Here is an 18,592-nt window from a genome sequence, read left to right on the forward strand (position 1 = left end):
TTGCGGACGTTTTGTACCTCTTGGGTACCACTGGATGACTAAATTTGTCCAACGATTGTCCCTTCTTCGAGCTATGAGTCCAGCCCATTTCCATTTGAGGTTTTTAGTTTAGAAGAGTAGTTTTAACTCATTATATATCGTATAAATTGTTTTTTTTGTGATTATTATTATTATAAATTTATTTTAATGCAAGCAATCATATTTAGCAAAACGCAGTGCGTTGGACGGTGCGACCCGAATTGGAGAAGGATGTACTGATTTCCGATAAGTAAGGTTTGGAGCTCTAGTCTGCATTGGGTGATGTTAAAATGTGGTCCCCAAAAGCCACTTAGATGTATTTGTTATTCTCTACTTTAATTATAGTTTGTCAATTTATGGCTACGGCCGTATGTCGTAGCTTAACCACTGGGGAATGCCAAAAGAAATGGCGTATTTCAAAAAAACACTACCTTATTCTTAGGTCAATAATTATTATAAAGCAATCATTATTCGTATGATGTTTATCACACTTGAATGGTCAAAGACATAGCTTATAATTAGTATCTTTAGAATTATCTTCAAATGTGTTAATCTTGCCCATTTTTTGAATAATAAAATGCCTAATTCTTGCCAAATTTGGAATCACAGAGATTATCAATATAATTTTTTATCGTAAATATTTCACTATAATAATATCGACATAAATTATACTGATGGTTTTATAAATGCGTTTAAAAATTAATAAATGTAAAAAATCTTAACACCACTGCACATTTATGTACTGAAATATGACTATATTCTAAATCATTAGAGCGAGGTTTAAAAGAATAGTGTTTTATGTAATAAAAATACTTTATGCAGTCATCAAATGTTTAAAATAAATATAAAGGATAATAAGGCTTCAAAATTATATAAATAGATTATCTACAACGTTTAAGGAATGTCCAGGATCATGCTTTGAAAATAGAAAAAAAGCTCCATTTTGACCCACGCTGAGTAGTACTTTTTCCACATTTAATAAATAAATCTGGACCGGTTTCATTTAATTGTTATTGACAAAATATTATTGGATGGATAATTCAATGTACTGGTAGATTATTTGTGTCACCCTTTGAATTTGTTTTAGTAATGTCTGTTGTATAAAGATTATTTAGTTGAAAATTTCCCTCAGAGGCGGACGAAACCGTCCAGATTTATTTATTAAAAATGGAAAACTACCATGTGTTATTAAATAAAATTAATAATACAATGCATTTCTGCCATGAATTGACAGTTAATACAAAAAAAGAAAACAGTAAAGGTGTTTTAATTATTTAGCTAATCCATAATATGTATTTACAAACAATAGAAATAAACCAAAGATAAATTTATAATTGAATAAAAACTGTCGTAATATAAAAGCTTTCACCCCGTCGTTAAAAATTATTTTATATTTTTATCATTGAAATAACTTATGTCGAAGGTGTAGGACATATTTTTGAATAGTTTTTATATTTTATGTTCTTTTTATTTCATTTATAAAAAACATTGTTTTGAAAAAGAAAAATGTTTTACATTTATTTATATCTAGTTCTGAAGAAACATAAAAATAAGATCGGAATAATTAATACACAATATTTTTATTAAAGATTTTTTTATTCGTAAAGTAATAAAAGGTTTATTATGTCACGCTGTCATTCCTAAATCCCATTTCAGCTAAAAAGTAAAACACTTCATCAGCAATGCACAAGGATGATTTCCAAAACCCGACATAAATTTCTATAAGGTTCTCGTCTCTGCAGTGTCCAATATTTTCTGAAAACAAAATAGTTTTATTAGAGTCAAGGAAGAATAATTGTTATTGGATATAATATATTAATTCTATCTATGCAATATAATTAGCCCATTTAGTGCTGACAACGCGACTGGCGCGTTTCCATTGGCCATTAGATATAATTAACATGATATTTAAATGTGGTAATTAATTAGTAGTGAATGTGTTAATGGATGGTCGGATGTCAATTGGCATACCCAGACTCTGGTGGTTGCACTATTTATGTTGAATATTAATAGCCTACGTACACCCTTCGCCACTGTTGTCAACGTGAAAGCTGTGGCATTCTTGATTTGGTTTGTCCTTCTGGAGGGATCTCTTCCTCGTCTTCTCCAAACTTTGACCTGACCCAATATCACAAGTTTCCAGAATATCATCATCTTACATGACCAAAAGATTGAAGAGTCCGGCGGAGGCAAACCAAGGAGAATTTGTCTCGAATTTGTAGTTCACTGATTAGAGAGTCAACTACAAGATTGTTACCATCTGTCTACAGTACTATATATTACTGTAGATATTCGATAATATTATACATATTCAATATTCAAATCTCATTTTTAACCAAATAGGAATTTACTAATTTTACAAGATGAAACGATGATGTGGACCCAGAGGCGAGATTTGAATCTGTGATCAGAAACCTGAAGCGCTTACCTCTGCTCTATAGCGGAGACACACCTAGTTTACCCAATAAGTGCAAATGCAAATGTACCATCTACACCGATTTTTCTAAGGCCTTTGATAGAGTTAATCATACTATCCTGATCCAGAAACTAGAACTACTTGGTATTCACGGAGATCTACTCCGCTGGCTTACTTCATACATTCACAACCGATGCCAAGCAGTAGTTATTAGTGGACACCGCTCAAACTTTATCTCTATTCCCTCAGGCATTCCCCAGGGTTCTCATCTGGGGCCACTTTTATTCAACTCATATATCAATGACATCGGCAAGTGTTTTCAACACGCAAACTATATTTTATATGCAGACGATCTAAAGCTATACACGGAGGTGAATAGCCTTGCTGACTGCCATAGACTGCAAGAAGACATAGAACGCCTAACATCATACTGTGACCAGAATCTCCTTACTCTAAATGCTTCCAATTAGTGTCAATCTATTTATTTTACAAGAAACCGTACACCAATAAAATTTCAGTATGAAATTAACTCCGCGCCAATCCCATTCACTCCGGTAGTCAGAGACCTGGGCGTCCTATTGGATATAAAATTAAACTTTAATGCTCATATTGATCATATTGCACAAAAATCCTCAAAAGCATTAGGTTTTGTTTTGCGTACAGGTAAGCCATTCACCAACACACATTTCATAAAACTACTTTATTTCTCCTACATAAGCAGCATCTTAGAGTTCGCTTCTACTATTTGGTCACCCACCTATAAATCACAAAAAATCAGACTTGAAAAAGTACAAAAACGATTCATCAAGTACCTAAGATATCACAAATCATCACCTCCAACCCAAGTAACACAACATAATTCCACCAGCACACATAACTACAACATCAACTCCCTGGAATCACGACGCACTGTCCACGACATTAAATTCCTACACCAAATCATACATAACGCCATTGACTCAATCGAAATAGTGCAGTCCAGCATATGTTTAAATGTACCCCAGAAACGCACGCGCTCTCATAAATTATTCCATATACCTAAACACAACACTACCTATGCTAGTAATGCTGTATTCGTTAGAATGATAACTACGTACAATAATCTTTTCAGCGATACAGACATTTTACACCTAACATTTGACACATTCACAAAAACAATTTGTGATAAAACATACAAAACTAACTTCACACTACTGCAATAAATCCCAAAGCCTACTCCCACGCACTCTCACCCACATATACACACGCACGTAAACACCTACCTTATATTATATACTTATTTTAAAGTTGTTTCTTCTCTCTCACTTTGTTTTAATTTAATATAAATGTAATAATAAATGTGGAAACCCATTATTGGTCCTTGTATATTATGTAAAATGTTGTAATATGTACTTGCAATGTCGACTGTGAGGTTTCCCAAATAAAATAAAAAATAAAAAATAAGGAATATTACAAACCTCGTACTAGTCTTTTGATTTTAAGTTCATCTTCGTACATTTTGACAATTTTTTTAACTTCATCAGCAAGTTTCTTTGCTGACCAAGTATTTATTATTGGTTCTGTTGTTGAACACAATTTTCCTAACGAATCAAACTGCTTTGACACTGTTGTCATACCTGAAATAAACGGAATATTCATTAGATACAATATGAGGAAAGAACCAAATAATAGTAAGTATGCTATGTGATAAATGTCCCAATGCCCCGATGTCCAAACCTTGAGTTTTCATTAACTAAATAGATTCGTCTTGTAGTTTTCTGTTATTATTTTCATGCTAGAGATAAATATTTATTGGATTGATGCACTATGCTACAACACATGCTAAAATTTAACATTTATCATTCAATAGTTATTATACTGTGATAAGCTTAGTTCTAAATTCGAGCACCGGACGATTTATGGTGCTATGTCTATACCAAGGCGTCACCAGTCTGACGAATTTGTCACACGATTGGACAGATGTATCATAGAGTAATATTTTTATAGTAAATTGTCCTGGCATATGCAATAACTAAGAGTGATCGATTTTCAAAGTAAATAAAAAGGGAAAATAGCTTACTTATCAATAGTTAAATAATATTATTAAGATATGATACCAGACGGTCAAATAAAAACTACTTCATATTCCCATGTCTATCTTTTGAAAGAATCATAATAATATTATAATTAACATCATTTGAATAGATCAATATATTATATTGATCTGTGGTGAAGGGTGGGAGGGGGGTATGCTGTGAAAATCCGCCATAAATAGTGCACACTAAACTTTGTCAGTCATACGTATTTGTTTTCATTTACAATTTACAGATGGTGTGAGTTAGTTTTTAAAATTCAATTAAACTTTGCGAAAACTAAGCCATTATAGATAATAGTCAAAAAATACTCGTCTATCTACAAATTATCTAAAATTATGCAATTCAATCATACATAACTTTTTAATCTATTATAGTTTAGTCAGGGATAAATGAATTGAAAAAACATGAACCAATAAAATTGTGTAATATGTATTCTTAATCCAACGAAAACAAATAAGTATGAATGAAAAAGTCTGCACAATTTTGTAGTATCACCCAAAGTATACCAAAACTATTATGGTTTGGCTTAGGCAGGGTTTAATTGATTTTTAAAAGCTAACCAACACCATCTGTAAATTGTAGTCTTAGTTCAATAAAAACAAATACGTATGACTAAAAAAGTTTAATGTGGACTATTTATGGTGTAAACCCTTCACTACTGATATTGATCTATTCAAATGATGTTAAGGGGCCCGTAAACGAGTATCAAAAATTGCAGATTGCCGATATAATTGTCAAAAAAATGATGCAACTATTGCCCAGTTGCTGGGCAATGTATGACCCGTCATCAGTGTCGGGAAAGTGAGGCTGATGTATTTTGTACGTACACGTGACAACAACGGCCGGCAATGAATTTTCTGCACCATATAAAAAATAATCACATACCTAAACAAATTAATCCAAAATGAAAAAAGGATTTGGATCGGGTCCTACTTTTAAACAAACGTGAAACAATAAGTAATATAAACCAGGAGTTAGTTATTGATAATTATGTATTTAACAACTTTAAAAGAATCTCAAAATTTGATGTTTAGTGAAATTTGACGTTTGTGCAGCTTTGTAGTTGGCCTTTTCATATTAGGATCATTATAGTTTGGATTCAATGTTCCATAGCTCTGGATGTCAATAAACCACAATAATAAGCTCCAATACCCTGTCGCTTGTCCATTTATTCATTGTACCTACGTGGTGTGAATTGACGATTAGTAATAACACCATAATAATATTAATAACGACACGGTGAAAAATTATAACAGTGTACCTATTGTCGAATCGGCCGTCACAAATGTTTTTACTGTTGCGAGGGGTGAGGTCAAACAGAGACGAACATATGGAGCAGAGCAAGAATGGAATAGATTTACCTAGCAATTATTGCCGTATTTTCGATTGAGTCCGATATTCGATATATCGACCAACTATGCTGCTAGAAAGCAAAGGCAATAGATGGAAAGTTTCGGCAACGTAGACTACTATTTTCGTATTTTGGGGAACTTTTAACAGCAACACAATTGCCGTATCAAATTGCCGTCAAAAGTTGCTCGTTTACGAGCCCTTTTAAGAACGAAACGATGAGTAACATGTGACCGTAATATTCGAGCCAAAACTCAGAATGAATAATAATAACAAATAGCGGGGAAATGTAAATACCAGTCATTTAAACCGGATTCCAATGTAGATGGTTACCTTCAACGAGATGTGACATAGAATCTGTAATTTCAACCAAAGAGGAGCACAATGGAAGCAATTCATTTGGGTATTCTTCGCCTATGATTTCGTGCATTTTCAAACTTTTTATGCACTGGCATATCTTTGTGCCTTTTGTTTGGAGGGAGTTCCATTGCCATATGTATCCGTTTAATGTCAACGAATGGGTATATGCGGTTTTCGCTGGTCCGGGTAATTCCTTATTTGGTGTATTGTTTCCTATAATACAATAAATTGATACATAATGATATTTTGAAGATATCTAAGATTTCTCAATGCCTAAAAAAGAGAACTAAGCCCAACTATGATATCATTATTAAATAGAATGACTGAAAAATAATATAGCATAGATACCTATTGGCGAAAATGACAAGCTTTTATTTATAACTTTGTCTGGTGTTTTGGATAAATTGTCTACAAAGGAGGAATTCACACTCATGTTGTTTACAAAGTTTACCTAACCTCATTTATAAATGTCAAAATCAAGCTGTCAGATTTTTTGTAAAGCTGCCAGACTGAAATTTAAAAAGCCCAAGTATTTTTTACCTAAAAAAAATATTTTATGTAGTGGCAGCATTTAAGTATTCAATTTTTGTTTAATTCAGTTTAACCAACTGTAAAAAAATACTTTATTGACAAAACGAAAAAAAAGCGGACTTTAGCGGCTGTCAAAACAATGTCCGGTGTTTTGTCTTTTTACTTTCGTTGCTAAATTCTAATAAACGCAAAGTATTGTGACATATAATAATTTGAATGACTGAATCAAATCCTTATTACCGAAGCCGAAAAATGCCTGTAGAATTAAACAGCTTGACTGAGGGCTGGCTAGAGTTGGAGAGTGATCCTGGATTGTTCACATTGTTGCTGGAGGACTTCGGCGTGAAAGCAGTACAAGTAGAAGAGATTTATGACTTGCACAAACCCTTAGAACTGCCCGTTTATGGCTTCATTTTCCTCTTTCGGTGGATAGAAGAACGAAGAGCTCGCCGGAAAATCGTAGATCATATTGAAAGCTTTGTTAAGGACGAGGAGGCTGTAAATAATATATTCTTTGCACAGCAAATGGTACCGAATAGTTGTGCAACTCACGCTCTTTTGTCGGTATTACTGAACTGCCCGAATATACATCTTGGACATACACTCAGTAGGTTAAAGGTAAAACACATTTTTCGTTTGTATAAGTACAAGCAACAAGTTGCCGATAGATATTGGTTTGTGATTTATACAGCCAAATTAATAGTATTCGTAAGGATATATGGTGATACTCACGGTGGCTATGTAGGTAGAGCGCCCGTATCTGAAACCATGAAGTCACGTTCGATCCCGCAGCTTTCATAAAATGCATTTCTTTCCAGTGCAAATGACCCAATAATTGTATAGGTAAACGCATTGTTTTAAATGGTATATTGATAGATTTTTAGGATTGTATATATGAATAATAGGCTTGTAGTATGAAGCAGTGGTCCAAAATTTAAACTTCTTTTGTTTCTTCTGAAAAGTGGTGATCTTAGACTTAAGTATGATAATTATTTATTCTGAAGACGGGTTCATAGACCGAAATAGACGTCAATTATAGAATTAATTAGATATGGGAAATGAGTCACTTAATGAGGACTCCGACCGAATAGGTTAATTACGGATAGGGATTTGTTCGGACAGATTAGGTCAATTGTGTCTTTTGTTGCCGTAATAAAATGTATAGTACTAGCCTGGCAGCGTGTCCTTCGCACCCACGCTTCTTCCTATACTGCGCGCGCACTCTCGCGTATCTCGTTCGAGGCGAACGACATATTCCGTTCGCCGGGCAGCGTATCCTTCGCACCCACGTTTCTTCCTATACTGCGCGCGCACTCTCGCGTATCTCGTTCGAGGCGAACGACATATTCCGTTCGCCGGGCAGCGTATCCTTCGCAACCACGTTTCTTCCTATACTGCGCGCGCACTCTCGCGAATCTCGTTCGCCTCGAACGACATAAGCGCCAGGTGACACGGGACCGATTTGTTCGCTGGCTATAGATTAGTTTTAAAGGATACGTTCGTTCGAGAACGACGCATGTCTAGAATTAATAAAAAAAATTCAACCACGTAGATGCTAATGAAAAAATAATAATCATTGTTTTTCTGAATAAATCCTATGCCGTTTCAGGTCCATACAACATCGATGAGTCCGGAGAATAAAGGTTGGGCTATCAGCAATACACCAGAGCTGGCGTGCGCTCACAATTCTCATGCAATACCACAGGCTCGGAAGAAAACTGATAAACAGGCATTATCTTCAGGACGATTTACTGGTAAAGATACATTTATTTCAATGTTTTAATGACATGTGAAGTAGGGACTCTTGGCCTTATAAATTACTTTTGAATGGACATCAGAAAGTTAAGTGTCGGGATTTCACTACAAGGGATTGAGTGATAAAAATTACAATACAATTTCATTATTTACGGTCAAATTCATGATATCGAATTTATTTATTTTGAGAGTTTAACATTAAAGCATATTATATTTAATTGTGGAAGGTTGGTTAGGACGATGGCTGCATATCCATCGTAGCTTACAAAACAATGTGAATTAACTGGGTTACATTTTTTGAACTATTCAACTAATACAAGGACAAGAATGTGACAAACTTCGCTTCGGATCTGGCCAAATTGCTAAGACCAAGCCAACCTTCCGAGACCAGACGATGCTTATTAATGTTTTTCTAACCGCGAGATTTGAAATTTATAATAGTTAACCAACCATATTCAGGTAAAATTATCATTATGGTGACAATAGCTAGATGAATCTCATCATCCATTGGTATACAACAGGGTGAATGAACAGCCAAAATCGTTCTGAATTGATGAGATTCTTATAGCAAACATCACTTTCATACCTTTGAGATTTATTCTTTCAATCCTTCAGAGAAGTGAATTCTACGATTCATTCCAGTTAATTCCATCTAATTTAACTCATGGCTTTGTCACTAAAACCTTCATACAGTAATTTTGGTCAAAAATCATTCAGCATTGCAGATTCTGTGCTCTGAGATTTATTTGCCAAGGCTGCACTGAGGTACACCTTACATTATTTTTTATTTTTTTTTGACCATGTCCGATCCTAATAGGATCATATGGGCCTCCACAGAGTAGAGGTTTGTATTAACAGATTTTGTTTTTTACGAGAAATGGATGTCAGCCACTTGCTCAACCTATTAGGTCCATACCCTGACTCACACAAATTTTCACATTATTTAATTAAATGAACAATTATGTAAATTCACAAGTAATCAAAGCAAAATGACAACAGAAGGCAGCCATTTTGATTTTATTTAAAAATGTTACCAATATGAAAATTTTTAACTTTTCTGTAGTTACCAATTCTACCATACTAAAATTGCTGTTAATCGTTGTAAAAATAACTATTTAATCTACTATCTAACTATCTAATTTAACTATTTGATGGCTACCTTACGTAATTATTATTAGCATCTAATAGTAGTGTTTTTTTTTTCTAGGTGAAGCATTTCACTTTGTAAGCTTTGTGCCGATAGACGGAAAACTCTTTGAATTAGATGGCTTGAAACCGTATCCACAAGACCATGGTCCCTGGGCGGACGAAGAAGACTGGACTGACAAATTCAGGAGAGTCATGTCAGAGAGGCTGGGAATCGACACCGGCGAGCCATATCATGACATAAGGTTTTGAAAATTGACTTTTTATGAATACCATCGGTTGAAGAGAGCATTCACGGTGTCTACGTGTGATTATGGTTGCTCAGAAATACGGATTTTAGACGGTGGTATCAATCATGAATAATCACAAATTAAAGGACTTTGTTTTAGATTCTGCAATTTTCCAGCATGCTCCATCTTTTGCATACCAAATTTTAGGAAACACAACCATAAGTAAACGTAGAGTAGTCAGTGAATGTAGAATGATAGTGTCAATCATAGGTAGATGCGCTTTCTCTGTTGAGCATATTTCGTTCGTTCCAAGGTAATATTGATAATTCAGAGAAACCAGCATTCAGGGCTTCAAACCATTATTTTTTTTCGTTTTGGTTTTCGTTCCGGTTCAAGTAAAATATATATATCGGTTCGGTTCCGGTTCGAAGCCCTGCCAGCATCAACTGGCTGGCTACCTGGCTAACTGGTCGACAATGTCTTATTTTCTGTCAAAACTATTAAACTTCACTCTAATATGGTATGTTCCTGGTGTGTACAAAATTGTGTATGTTGTGTATAGATTGTTTTACACGGTTTTTTGGAACATATTACTCAATTTGTGATTTACATTTTTTTATATCTTGGAATCCATCTATCCCATGATTTAGAATGAATATGTCATTCAACTATATCCCTATTCATCACAATTGAAAATCAATTGATAAGTGTGAAACATATTTCAACCAAGTTGAATAACTTGTTAGTTGAATTAAATAAAGTTGAGGTCCTTTCTACTTATAGTCGATTCAATAGTGAATTATCATTCAAGTCAACTGATTGCCTACAGTAACGAAGATGATAACAACTTGTATTGGCACGTCAAACTTATTTTGATTGGCATGCGATTACAGTCCCACAAACTTATCTGTAGAGCGGACAAAAGTAGAATTACAATGATGCCATATTGAATACGTCATTCCACTGTCAGATTCTGTTCAGTTGTGAGTATTGATTAGGTAGTTTTCAAGTGTGACTCCCTGATCAATTCTCCAAATAAATTTGTGGCGCTGTACATAGTTGATCGTCTTGTGACACAGAGTGTTAATGTTTTAGTTTCAGAATTAACTATGTTGTCTTCAATCGGTTCAATTTAAATTGATATATGGGAACATCCCTTTTGATTTCTTTTTCAACATTCAACACAAAGTTCAGCAACAAAAATCACCACATGAGGGCTATAATAGGAGATAGTGTATAAATTGAGGAATGTGTGCAATTTATTATTATTTGACACAAGAGTGCACAGTACCGTATGATTATATTCTGTTTTCTATTTTTTTTACAGATTCAATTTGATGGCTGTAGTACCTGATAGGCGGCTTGCCATAACACAAAAACTTAAAATACTCGATTCAAATAAACAGATATTGAAAAATGCTCTCATACAGCTTAGCAAATTAGTGCCCAAATTTAATAAGCCTACTGAAAAAGATATTGAAACAAATGATAACCAACCCAAAGGTAAGGCATTCCATTCAATTTATAATATTGTTATTTTTTTATGAATCGCAGAAATCTTATAAACCTTACTGTGGCATTATAAAAAATAATACATACTTAATTATCTGAGTATTAGCCAAAAATATTTAAGAGAACCTTGTCTACTATATCGTCGCCGTCAAGGAAGAACTCACCAACCAACAAAAGTAAAATCCTGAGATAATCGACTTTTAAACTTTTTGAAAATTTTAAATTGCTCTCATTAGAAAACGAAAATACATAGAAGGAAACGGTTTTTTTTGTTTGATTGGTTATTTTTATGTTTATGTACATTACATTTAAAACATGTAACATTTTTCCTGACTTTTTCTATAACACAAATATCTTTTCTATGTAGTTGGTGAATTTTTTGTTTTTGTAATTTTTAACATAAAACCTATAGATAGAATTTTGGTGATTTTTTCTAAGATAGAGTTAAAAATTGCAAGATGTTCTGTATAAATAACTCATTTTGAGCAAAAACTGTATTTGGTGAGTTCTTCCTTGAGGGCGACGATATGGAGCCTAAATATATGAAAATTAATAAATTTATTTCGCATTGCGTATTTAACTTCATACTATTATCCAAATTATGCCAAAAATTGCAAGTGTTTCTGTACAATTTTAGATTCACTCAAACAGGTCAATTCTATGAATTATTATTAAATGTGCAGTACAGTAAGTCCTCGACTTACATGATTAATTCGTTCCGAAGATGTTCGTCTAAGTCGAAAAATCACGTACGTCGAATAAAACCTAAAATCATGCAATTTTTTAAATAATATGAGTTAGTTTCAAAGGATAAGTGAAAATAAAACGCACCTACATACATACATTTAAGAAAACATTGATTGATGAAGTGGTTTGATTTTGCAATCCCCAGCAGCATTTCCACCGAGTAAAAGGGTTAGCCTATCTTCAGACACCTTAAAACCTGGCATAAATTTTTCTGGTTGGGACATTATAATATGACTGATCTGGTATTTTTTTCCAATAAGCACAGTTTCGTCCACATTAAAAATTTGTTGTGGCAGGTAATCCTAATTTTTATGATTTCTGCTTAGACGCTTGATAAAATCCATAGCTTCCTCTGTATCTGCATACCTCGGCAGTCTCACCTGTTACTTTGATGTCATGTCGTTTATTACGGCTTTTAAATTTTTGAAACCGTCCTTGGCTTGCAGTGAATGTATTAGTATCAACGGTCAACACTATCATAATTTTTACACGTCTTTATGTCTTCAAAACGACTGAATGCTTTATCCTGTATGAGTATAAGGCTTATTGGAATATGTTTTTGCTGCATATCTTCCATCCATATAACCAATATTTCCATTTCTTCTACTAATATTCCTCTTTTCTTGGTAATTATCGTAGATTGCATTACTACTAATTTTTTTACATGATCCATATATAACATAATATTCTATGTAAACACAAGCGCAGAGAAACAAACTGCAGCAAAAAAAAGCATATTTTAAAAATCGCTTAAGTACGAATTTACGTAAGTCGAGGACTTATTGTATTGCCAAGATAAACCCTGAAAGTTGCATTTGTTATGAGTGAACGTCTTTTTACAGATTCATGACTATTTTGACACGGCTTATCCAGTATTTTTGTTTTACTTATCATCATCAGCCTGAATCCATCCACTGCTGGATGAAGGCCTCTCCAAGCTGATTCCGCTTCTCTCGGTCCTGTGCATTAGGTTGTCACGTACTTCCGCAGAACAATCATTCCATCGATCCAGGGGCCTCTAGGTCTACCTTGCGGACGTTTTGTACCTCTTGGGTACCACTGGATGACTAGATTTGTCCAACGATTTGTACCCGAATTAAAACATTGATTCCGACATGCTTAACATTATTATAATGCAAATGTAGCTTGCGGGACGAACAGACTGTATAAAATATTATGCTTATTATAAAATATGTACAATATTTAATTATTTAGAGAAACGAAAATTAAAATCATGTATACATAACAAAACTTTAATTACCAACGACAAAGATGACGACTATAAACATTGCCACCAAGTTTTAATGTGTCAACTTACAAAACAATAATTTTCTTTGACTGCTAATTATTCTACTATACTCAAACAACATCTTCTTGGCTACGTGTTAAAACTGTGAACTACAAGCTCCTCCCATTTTTAACCGCAATTCCATTATAAACTAATAAGCTCCTCCCATTTAGTCGACAACAGCGCCGTCCGGCTTTTGCCTAAATCTTCTTGTTGGAGAGTACACAAAAATGTTCCTGAAATGCCATCAATTGTAATACTGAAAGCTCATAAGGCTGACCACTCTTGTTTAGTCAATGCTCATGGTTATGTACCCTTTCCTTCCTTGAAGATCACAAGACTACATTTTATTTTTAAGTTATATATGTATTACTTTGGTTATTACTTGTAGATAACGAACCTGGCGAAGATAATATCAAAACAGACAACCTTTTGGCTGATAATTCAATAATTGGAAACCAAAACGTGATTACGATTCCTCCAGAAATACCCGTCACGGAAAGTGTATCGCTGTCTCCGATGGACTTTGTCATTCCTCTCGATATTCGGCTGTCAGAATCGGATGATATTGGCGACACAGGTTGGTGTTTTGCTTTGACACAGAATATCTACTGATGGTTCAGATTCAATCAATGTTTTTAATACCTACTTATATTGTTTTTTGTTATTTCCATAGCATCTTCACCTCGTCATGTTACACCTCCTTCCCTGCAAGTGGTGAAAAAATTCTTCATCATTCGCCCATCAATCGACATTGAAAGTTGTATACAAATATCTAGTAATGAACTAAAGGTTAGAATACATAAATAATCCTGTATATCATTCTCCTATTCTTTATTCAATGGTGCCCAAAATAGCCCGTGCCAACGCCTGTTGATTCGATTTTGAATAGAATCGAATTCATATTCTGTTAGGTAATTAATGATACCTCAATAATCCCATCCTTTTACATTCCACTCATGGTGAGTACAATGGAATAAAAGCGCAGGAAGCAAAAACATATACTTACATAATTATATAAGTACTGATTTTTCGATCACCATTCCCATAATTATATGCTTGTTTTAAAGATCGTTGTCACAGAGGTAAGAGGTTTTCCCGTAGACGTAACGATATTATCAGTCTATCTTGTGAGTCCCATTTTAGTCAAAAATAAGATTTTTATTAAATACTCTATAGTGGAATAATTTAATCTTGCAAATGCGATTGCTTCTAGTGCGCTGAAATTATACACAGTGAATTTTATTATTGTTAAGGTTTCTATTCCCAACCTCACTTACAACAAGCCTATTGCATTGCTTTTTCTTGCTCGGCGCCACTCCGACTATAACTTATTTTTTGTCAAAACTAATGAACTTCACGCTTATAATAATGTTTATAACTAGTATTATCGAATATCTACTTCTGTGTAAGATTCTTATCAAAGAGATCATTTCAAAAATCAATCCACAAAAATCCCTAAATCGTGCCCATACAACTGAAAAATTTTATAAATCCTTGTAAAAAGAATCATTGTCTTGAGAGTTTCATCGTTTTCATTTTTTTCATTCCAGTTTGGACCTTCAGAAGGCTGCATCCAGATAAAGACGCCAGACGACGGTTTAGTGTCGATAGCGGAACTCCCAGTGGAGGAGAACGACACACCTGTGTCAGCTTTCAGGACGTCGTTCTCAGAGGCGGATGTGATAGCCTTTCAAAAGCATCTCGATGTTGAGATTGAGAAATGTCAGCAAGCCCTGCACGATGAGAACGAAAAACGTGACATGTATAAAGTAAGTTACATTGATATACCATAGGATGCTTACGATTAAATTGATTTACACTAAAGAATTGAATGGAATATGTGCAACTGTTGCCAAAATAAATCCATAAACGTGCATTGCAAACGTGATGATACTACCATAGTAAATTATTACAAGTTGACCATTTTGAATACAAAACATCTTTGACGTATATTGGAAGTAAAGCATTCGTATAATAATACAAATGTAGGTTATAACCGCCTGTGAAACGATTGATTGCATCAATTATTATACATAAGAGAGGCAGCAGAGTATGTGGAACCAACATTATTTAGAACAGCGGTCTCCAATCTTTTGGACCTTGCGGACCACTAAACTCGAAATCTTGAATCCCGCGGACCACCACCACATATTTTTTGCACACTTGTTAAAAATTCGATATGTCAAATGATAATAAATAAACTTATTAACACAGATATTCATTACGAAAAATGCAAAAACAAAACATTTTAAATTCCAATCTATTAAAAAAGAATCAAACGTAGAATTTTTCACAAGTGCGATCACTTGATTTACAATATCTTCAGCCATGTCTTCAATTCTGCATTGCACAGTGCTAGCGGACATAGAAATTCCTTTCAGTTTCTGGACATCCTTTATTTGCTGAACAATTTGGCTGTTAACGGCATAAACACGGTTGGGGACCGCTGATTTAGAATATTTAAATCGCATATTATGTCATACCTCCAAAATATCAACTGCCGGCTATGCCACCATATTACTTTGCACAAAATATAAATTTTTCTGTGGCTAACCAATTCAACCACTCTTCAACTGTTTCATAAATTCCATCAAGTAGAATATTGGTACCCATTCGTTAGTTATTTTAATTTGATATCCTTTAGATATATTTTTATTTGAAAATCCCAGCTGTCCTTTATTTTGGACACCTCTTTATTTCCGCTGACCTGGAAAAAACTCCTTCCGAAAAAATTGGATCCGCTACATTCTGGATTGTTTGAAACCTGAATCGGAAATATAGAGAACCCTACATATTGACATTGTTTTATTATCTAATGCTCAAGAAAAAAACCAATGTTGTCATAGACTATAGATACATATAGACGCCACCCGTTGCATTGCTAAATGAAGCTACGTGCCGTGCGTTTGGTTTGTGGGCGAGCGAACGCATTCACCTATAAATGTTCGAGACCATAGACCATTTCGCTAGTGCTCGCCCAAAGTGCTCGCACTAGACGCTCAGAATTAAAATATAATTTTCTGTTTTTTTACGTTATATAGTATTTATAAGCGGTCAAAATGCAGCCAATTAGGTAAATATAGCCATAATTTAAGTTATTTTAAAGAAACACTAGGTCACTGATATTAAAATAAATAATAATATACAAATAAATTCTCACGAACATGTATCAACTTACCTATGAAACGTAATACCGTCTTCTTGCTTATCAGTACGGCTACCATATTTTAATACAACATGCAGAACCACCTTTCCTACTTAATTAACTAAAAATATTTACCACTGACTTTATGTTTAACACAAAAAATAGCAAATTTAGCAACACGAACAACACGCTACGTGAAGCTATTCAGCACGATTTACCGGCGATATTTTTGGAAACCAACTTAAAAATATGTAGACCTTTTATCTTACTCTAGCACGTGTCGCAGAGATTATAACGGTGCCAAATACTTTCTCACTCGCACTCATGCATCGTTTTTGTTCAGGCCTTGAATGTTGTCCACTATTTTATTTTCAAGGAAATATTGTTACCACAAATCTAGTATAGTCAAAACCATCTCAATATATAACGGATCAATATTTTTAGGTATTTACAGTCAAACTCGGTTATTACGATCACGGACATAGCGAAATCTCGGATGTAATGAGGAAGCATTCATTGACATTTTAGTTTATGATTTTCTCTATACATTTATTCACTTTTATAACGAGCCACTTATCGGATATACCGAGCAAAAATATCGTCAAAAATTTTGTTAAAACTGTTAACGTGTCGATCGTTTAAAAACATTTTCGATCCTAAGCAATAAAATCCGACCGTAGACTGATGATATAGCGAGTAATGCTTATAATGACCAAATTCAGTCGGTCCCATCTTCCTCGTAATAACCAAGTTCGACTGTAGATTAAATGGTTTAAATAACAAATGGCATTTATAACTCATGATTTTGATTACATTAATAATTAATCTTTTAATGGACAATTTGATGTAATGGAATTTACGATGCTTAATAGGTGGATGATGCCCGGCGAACACACAACTATGACGAGTTCATCCGCACGTTTCTAACCATGCTGGCGGAACAAGGGCGTCTTGCGGAATTGGTCACGCCCATCGTTGGTGGGGCGCCGCGCAAACCCGCCCCGCATCTTCATCTCCTGCCCCCCACCCCACCCACAGCACTGCAGCGTCGCAGGAAGAGACCAAGGAATAAAAGAAAGTGAACTGTGTACGCGTGTTGTCCTTGCCTATCATGTTTAAAGGATAATCAAGGCACGTCTGTGCATAACCTCTTGACTACCTCCACTATCATGTATCAAAGAAATCGAATATGATTACGTCATATTACATTTTGTAAATCAAATCGGAATCCCAATGCTGTAAGTATTTGAAACCAGGATTCTCAATCTAAATCTTTGTAAAATCCTTTTTAACTGGAATAATGCTCACATCAATTATTATTAAATTAAATTAATAAAATCAATTTTATTTATAGATTTATAAGTAAATACTGTGCTTTTCGACATTTATTATGAATTTTACAGCACAGGATTTGCTAATACATGTAACTCATTTTGAGAAAATTAATCGCAAAAATAATAAATTGTGATATTTATATTCATCTCTCATTGCCTTGTACATAGACTTGGGTCAATAAATTGTATTATTATATTATGAAGTCTTTTATTTAAAAAAAAAAATACGTATATTATTATGTATGTATGTACTAATAATTCTAGTACAATTGCCCCCCTCCCATACATCCAACCCTTTGTTTGAAAAATCTCTAAGGTATTACGAACCCCATATTCCAGTGTGCCGTCAGGTAAATTTGTTTGGCAACACTATAATTACATAGTGCGGAACAAGTATGGATTGAAAGAAAAGATGACAGATTTTTTTTCAGAAATTTATTTGCTTTCTTATTGGCTGTAACAGTAATGGTTCAAAATAAACAATTATTCATTATCTAATAATAATGCATATTTAACATAAACAGAAGCACCATTTTTATTTTCCTTTTCCTCTTGTGACTTTTTATAACATTTGCACTAGTCGGCATTCATAAACGAGTAACACTTTTTTTTAATAACACAACAATAATGAGAATGGATGGATATGGAATTTGGTTTGCTTAAAACAAACAATACAAGTATC

General features: G+C 34.1%; 2 protein-coding genes across 2 annotated transcripts; one reads left to right on the plus strand and one right to left on the minus strand.

Annotated features, from left to right (window-relative positions):
- Window positions 1-1,267: 1,267 nt before the first annotated feature.
- LOC147073854 (uncharacterized) lies at window positions 1,268-6,697 on the minus strand. Its single transcript, XM_085944415.1, has 4 exons — window positions 6,568-6,697; window positions 6,193-6,432; window positions 3,892-4,050; window positions 1,268-1,773 (listed from the first exon to the last, which is right to left on the minus strand). Exons 1-4 carry the CDS (start codon window positions 6,650-6,652, stop codon window positions 1,640-1,642), a joined length of 618 nt encoding a protein of 205 aa, XP_085800541.1. The 5' UTR covers window positions 6,653-6,697; the 3' UTR covers window positions 1,268-1,639.
- Window positions 6,698-6,863: 166 nt separating this feature from the next.
- caly (ubiquitin carboxyl-terminal hydrolase calypso) lies at window positions 6,864-17,786 on the plus strand. Its single transcript, XM_085944447.1, has 8 exons — window positions 6,864-7,368; window positions 8,360-8,504; window positions 9,713-9,896; window positions 11,209-11,384; window positions 13,820-14,008; window positions 14,105-14,220; window positions 14,982-15,200; window positions 17,449-17,786. Exons 1-8 carry the CDS (start codon window positions 6,967-6,969, stop codon window positions 17,656-17,658), a joined length of 1,641 nt encoding a protein of 546 aa, XP_085800573.1. The 5' UTR covers window positions 6,864-6,966; the 3' UTR covers window positions 17,659-17,786.
- The last annotated feature ends 806 nt before the right edge of the window (window positions 17,787-18,592 follow it).

This window comes from Rhyacophila brunnea, unplaced genomic scaffold (genome assembly GCF_057557595.1).
Source record: "Rhyacophila brunnea isolate RB1 unplaced genomic scaffold, BYU_Rbru_1.0 scaffold_17, whole genome shotgun sequence".
Lineage (NCBI taxonomy): Eukaryota > Metazoa > Arthropoda > Insecta > Trichoptera > Rhyacophilidae > Rhyacophila > Rhyacophila brunnea.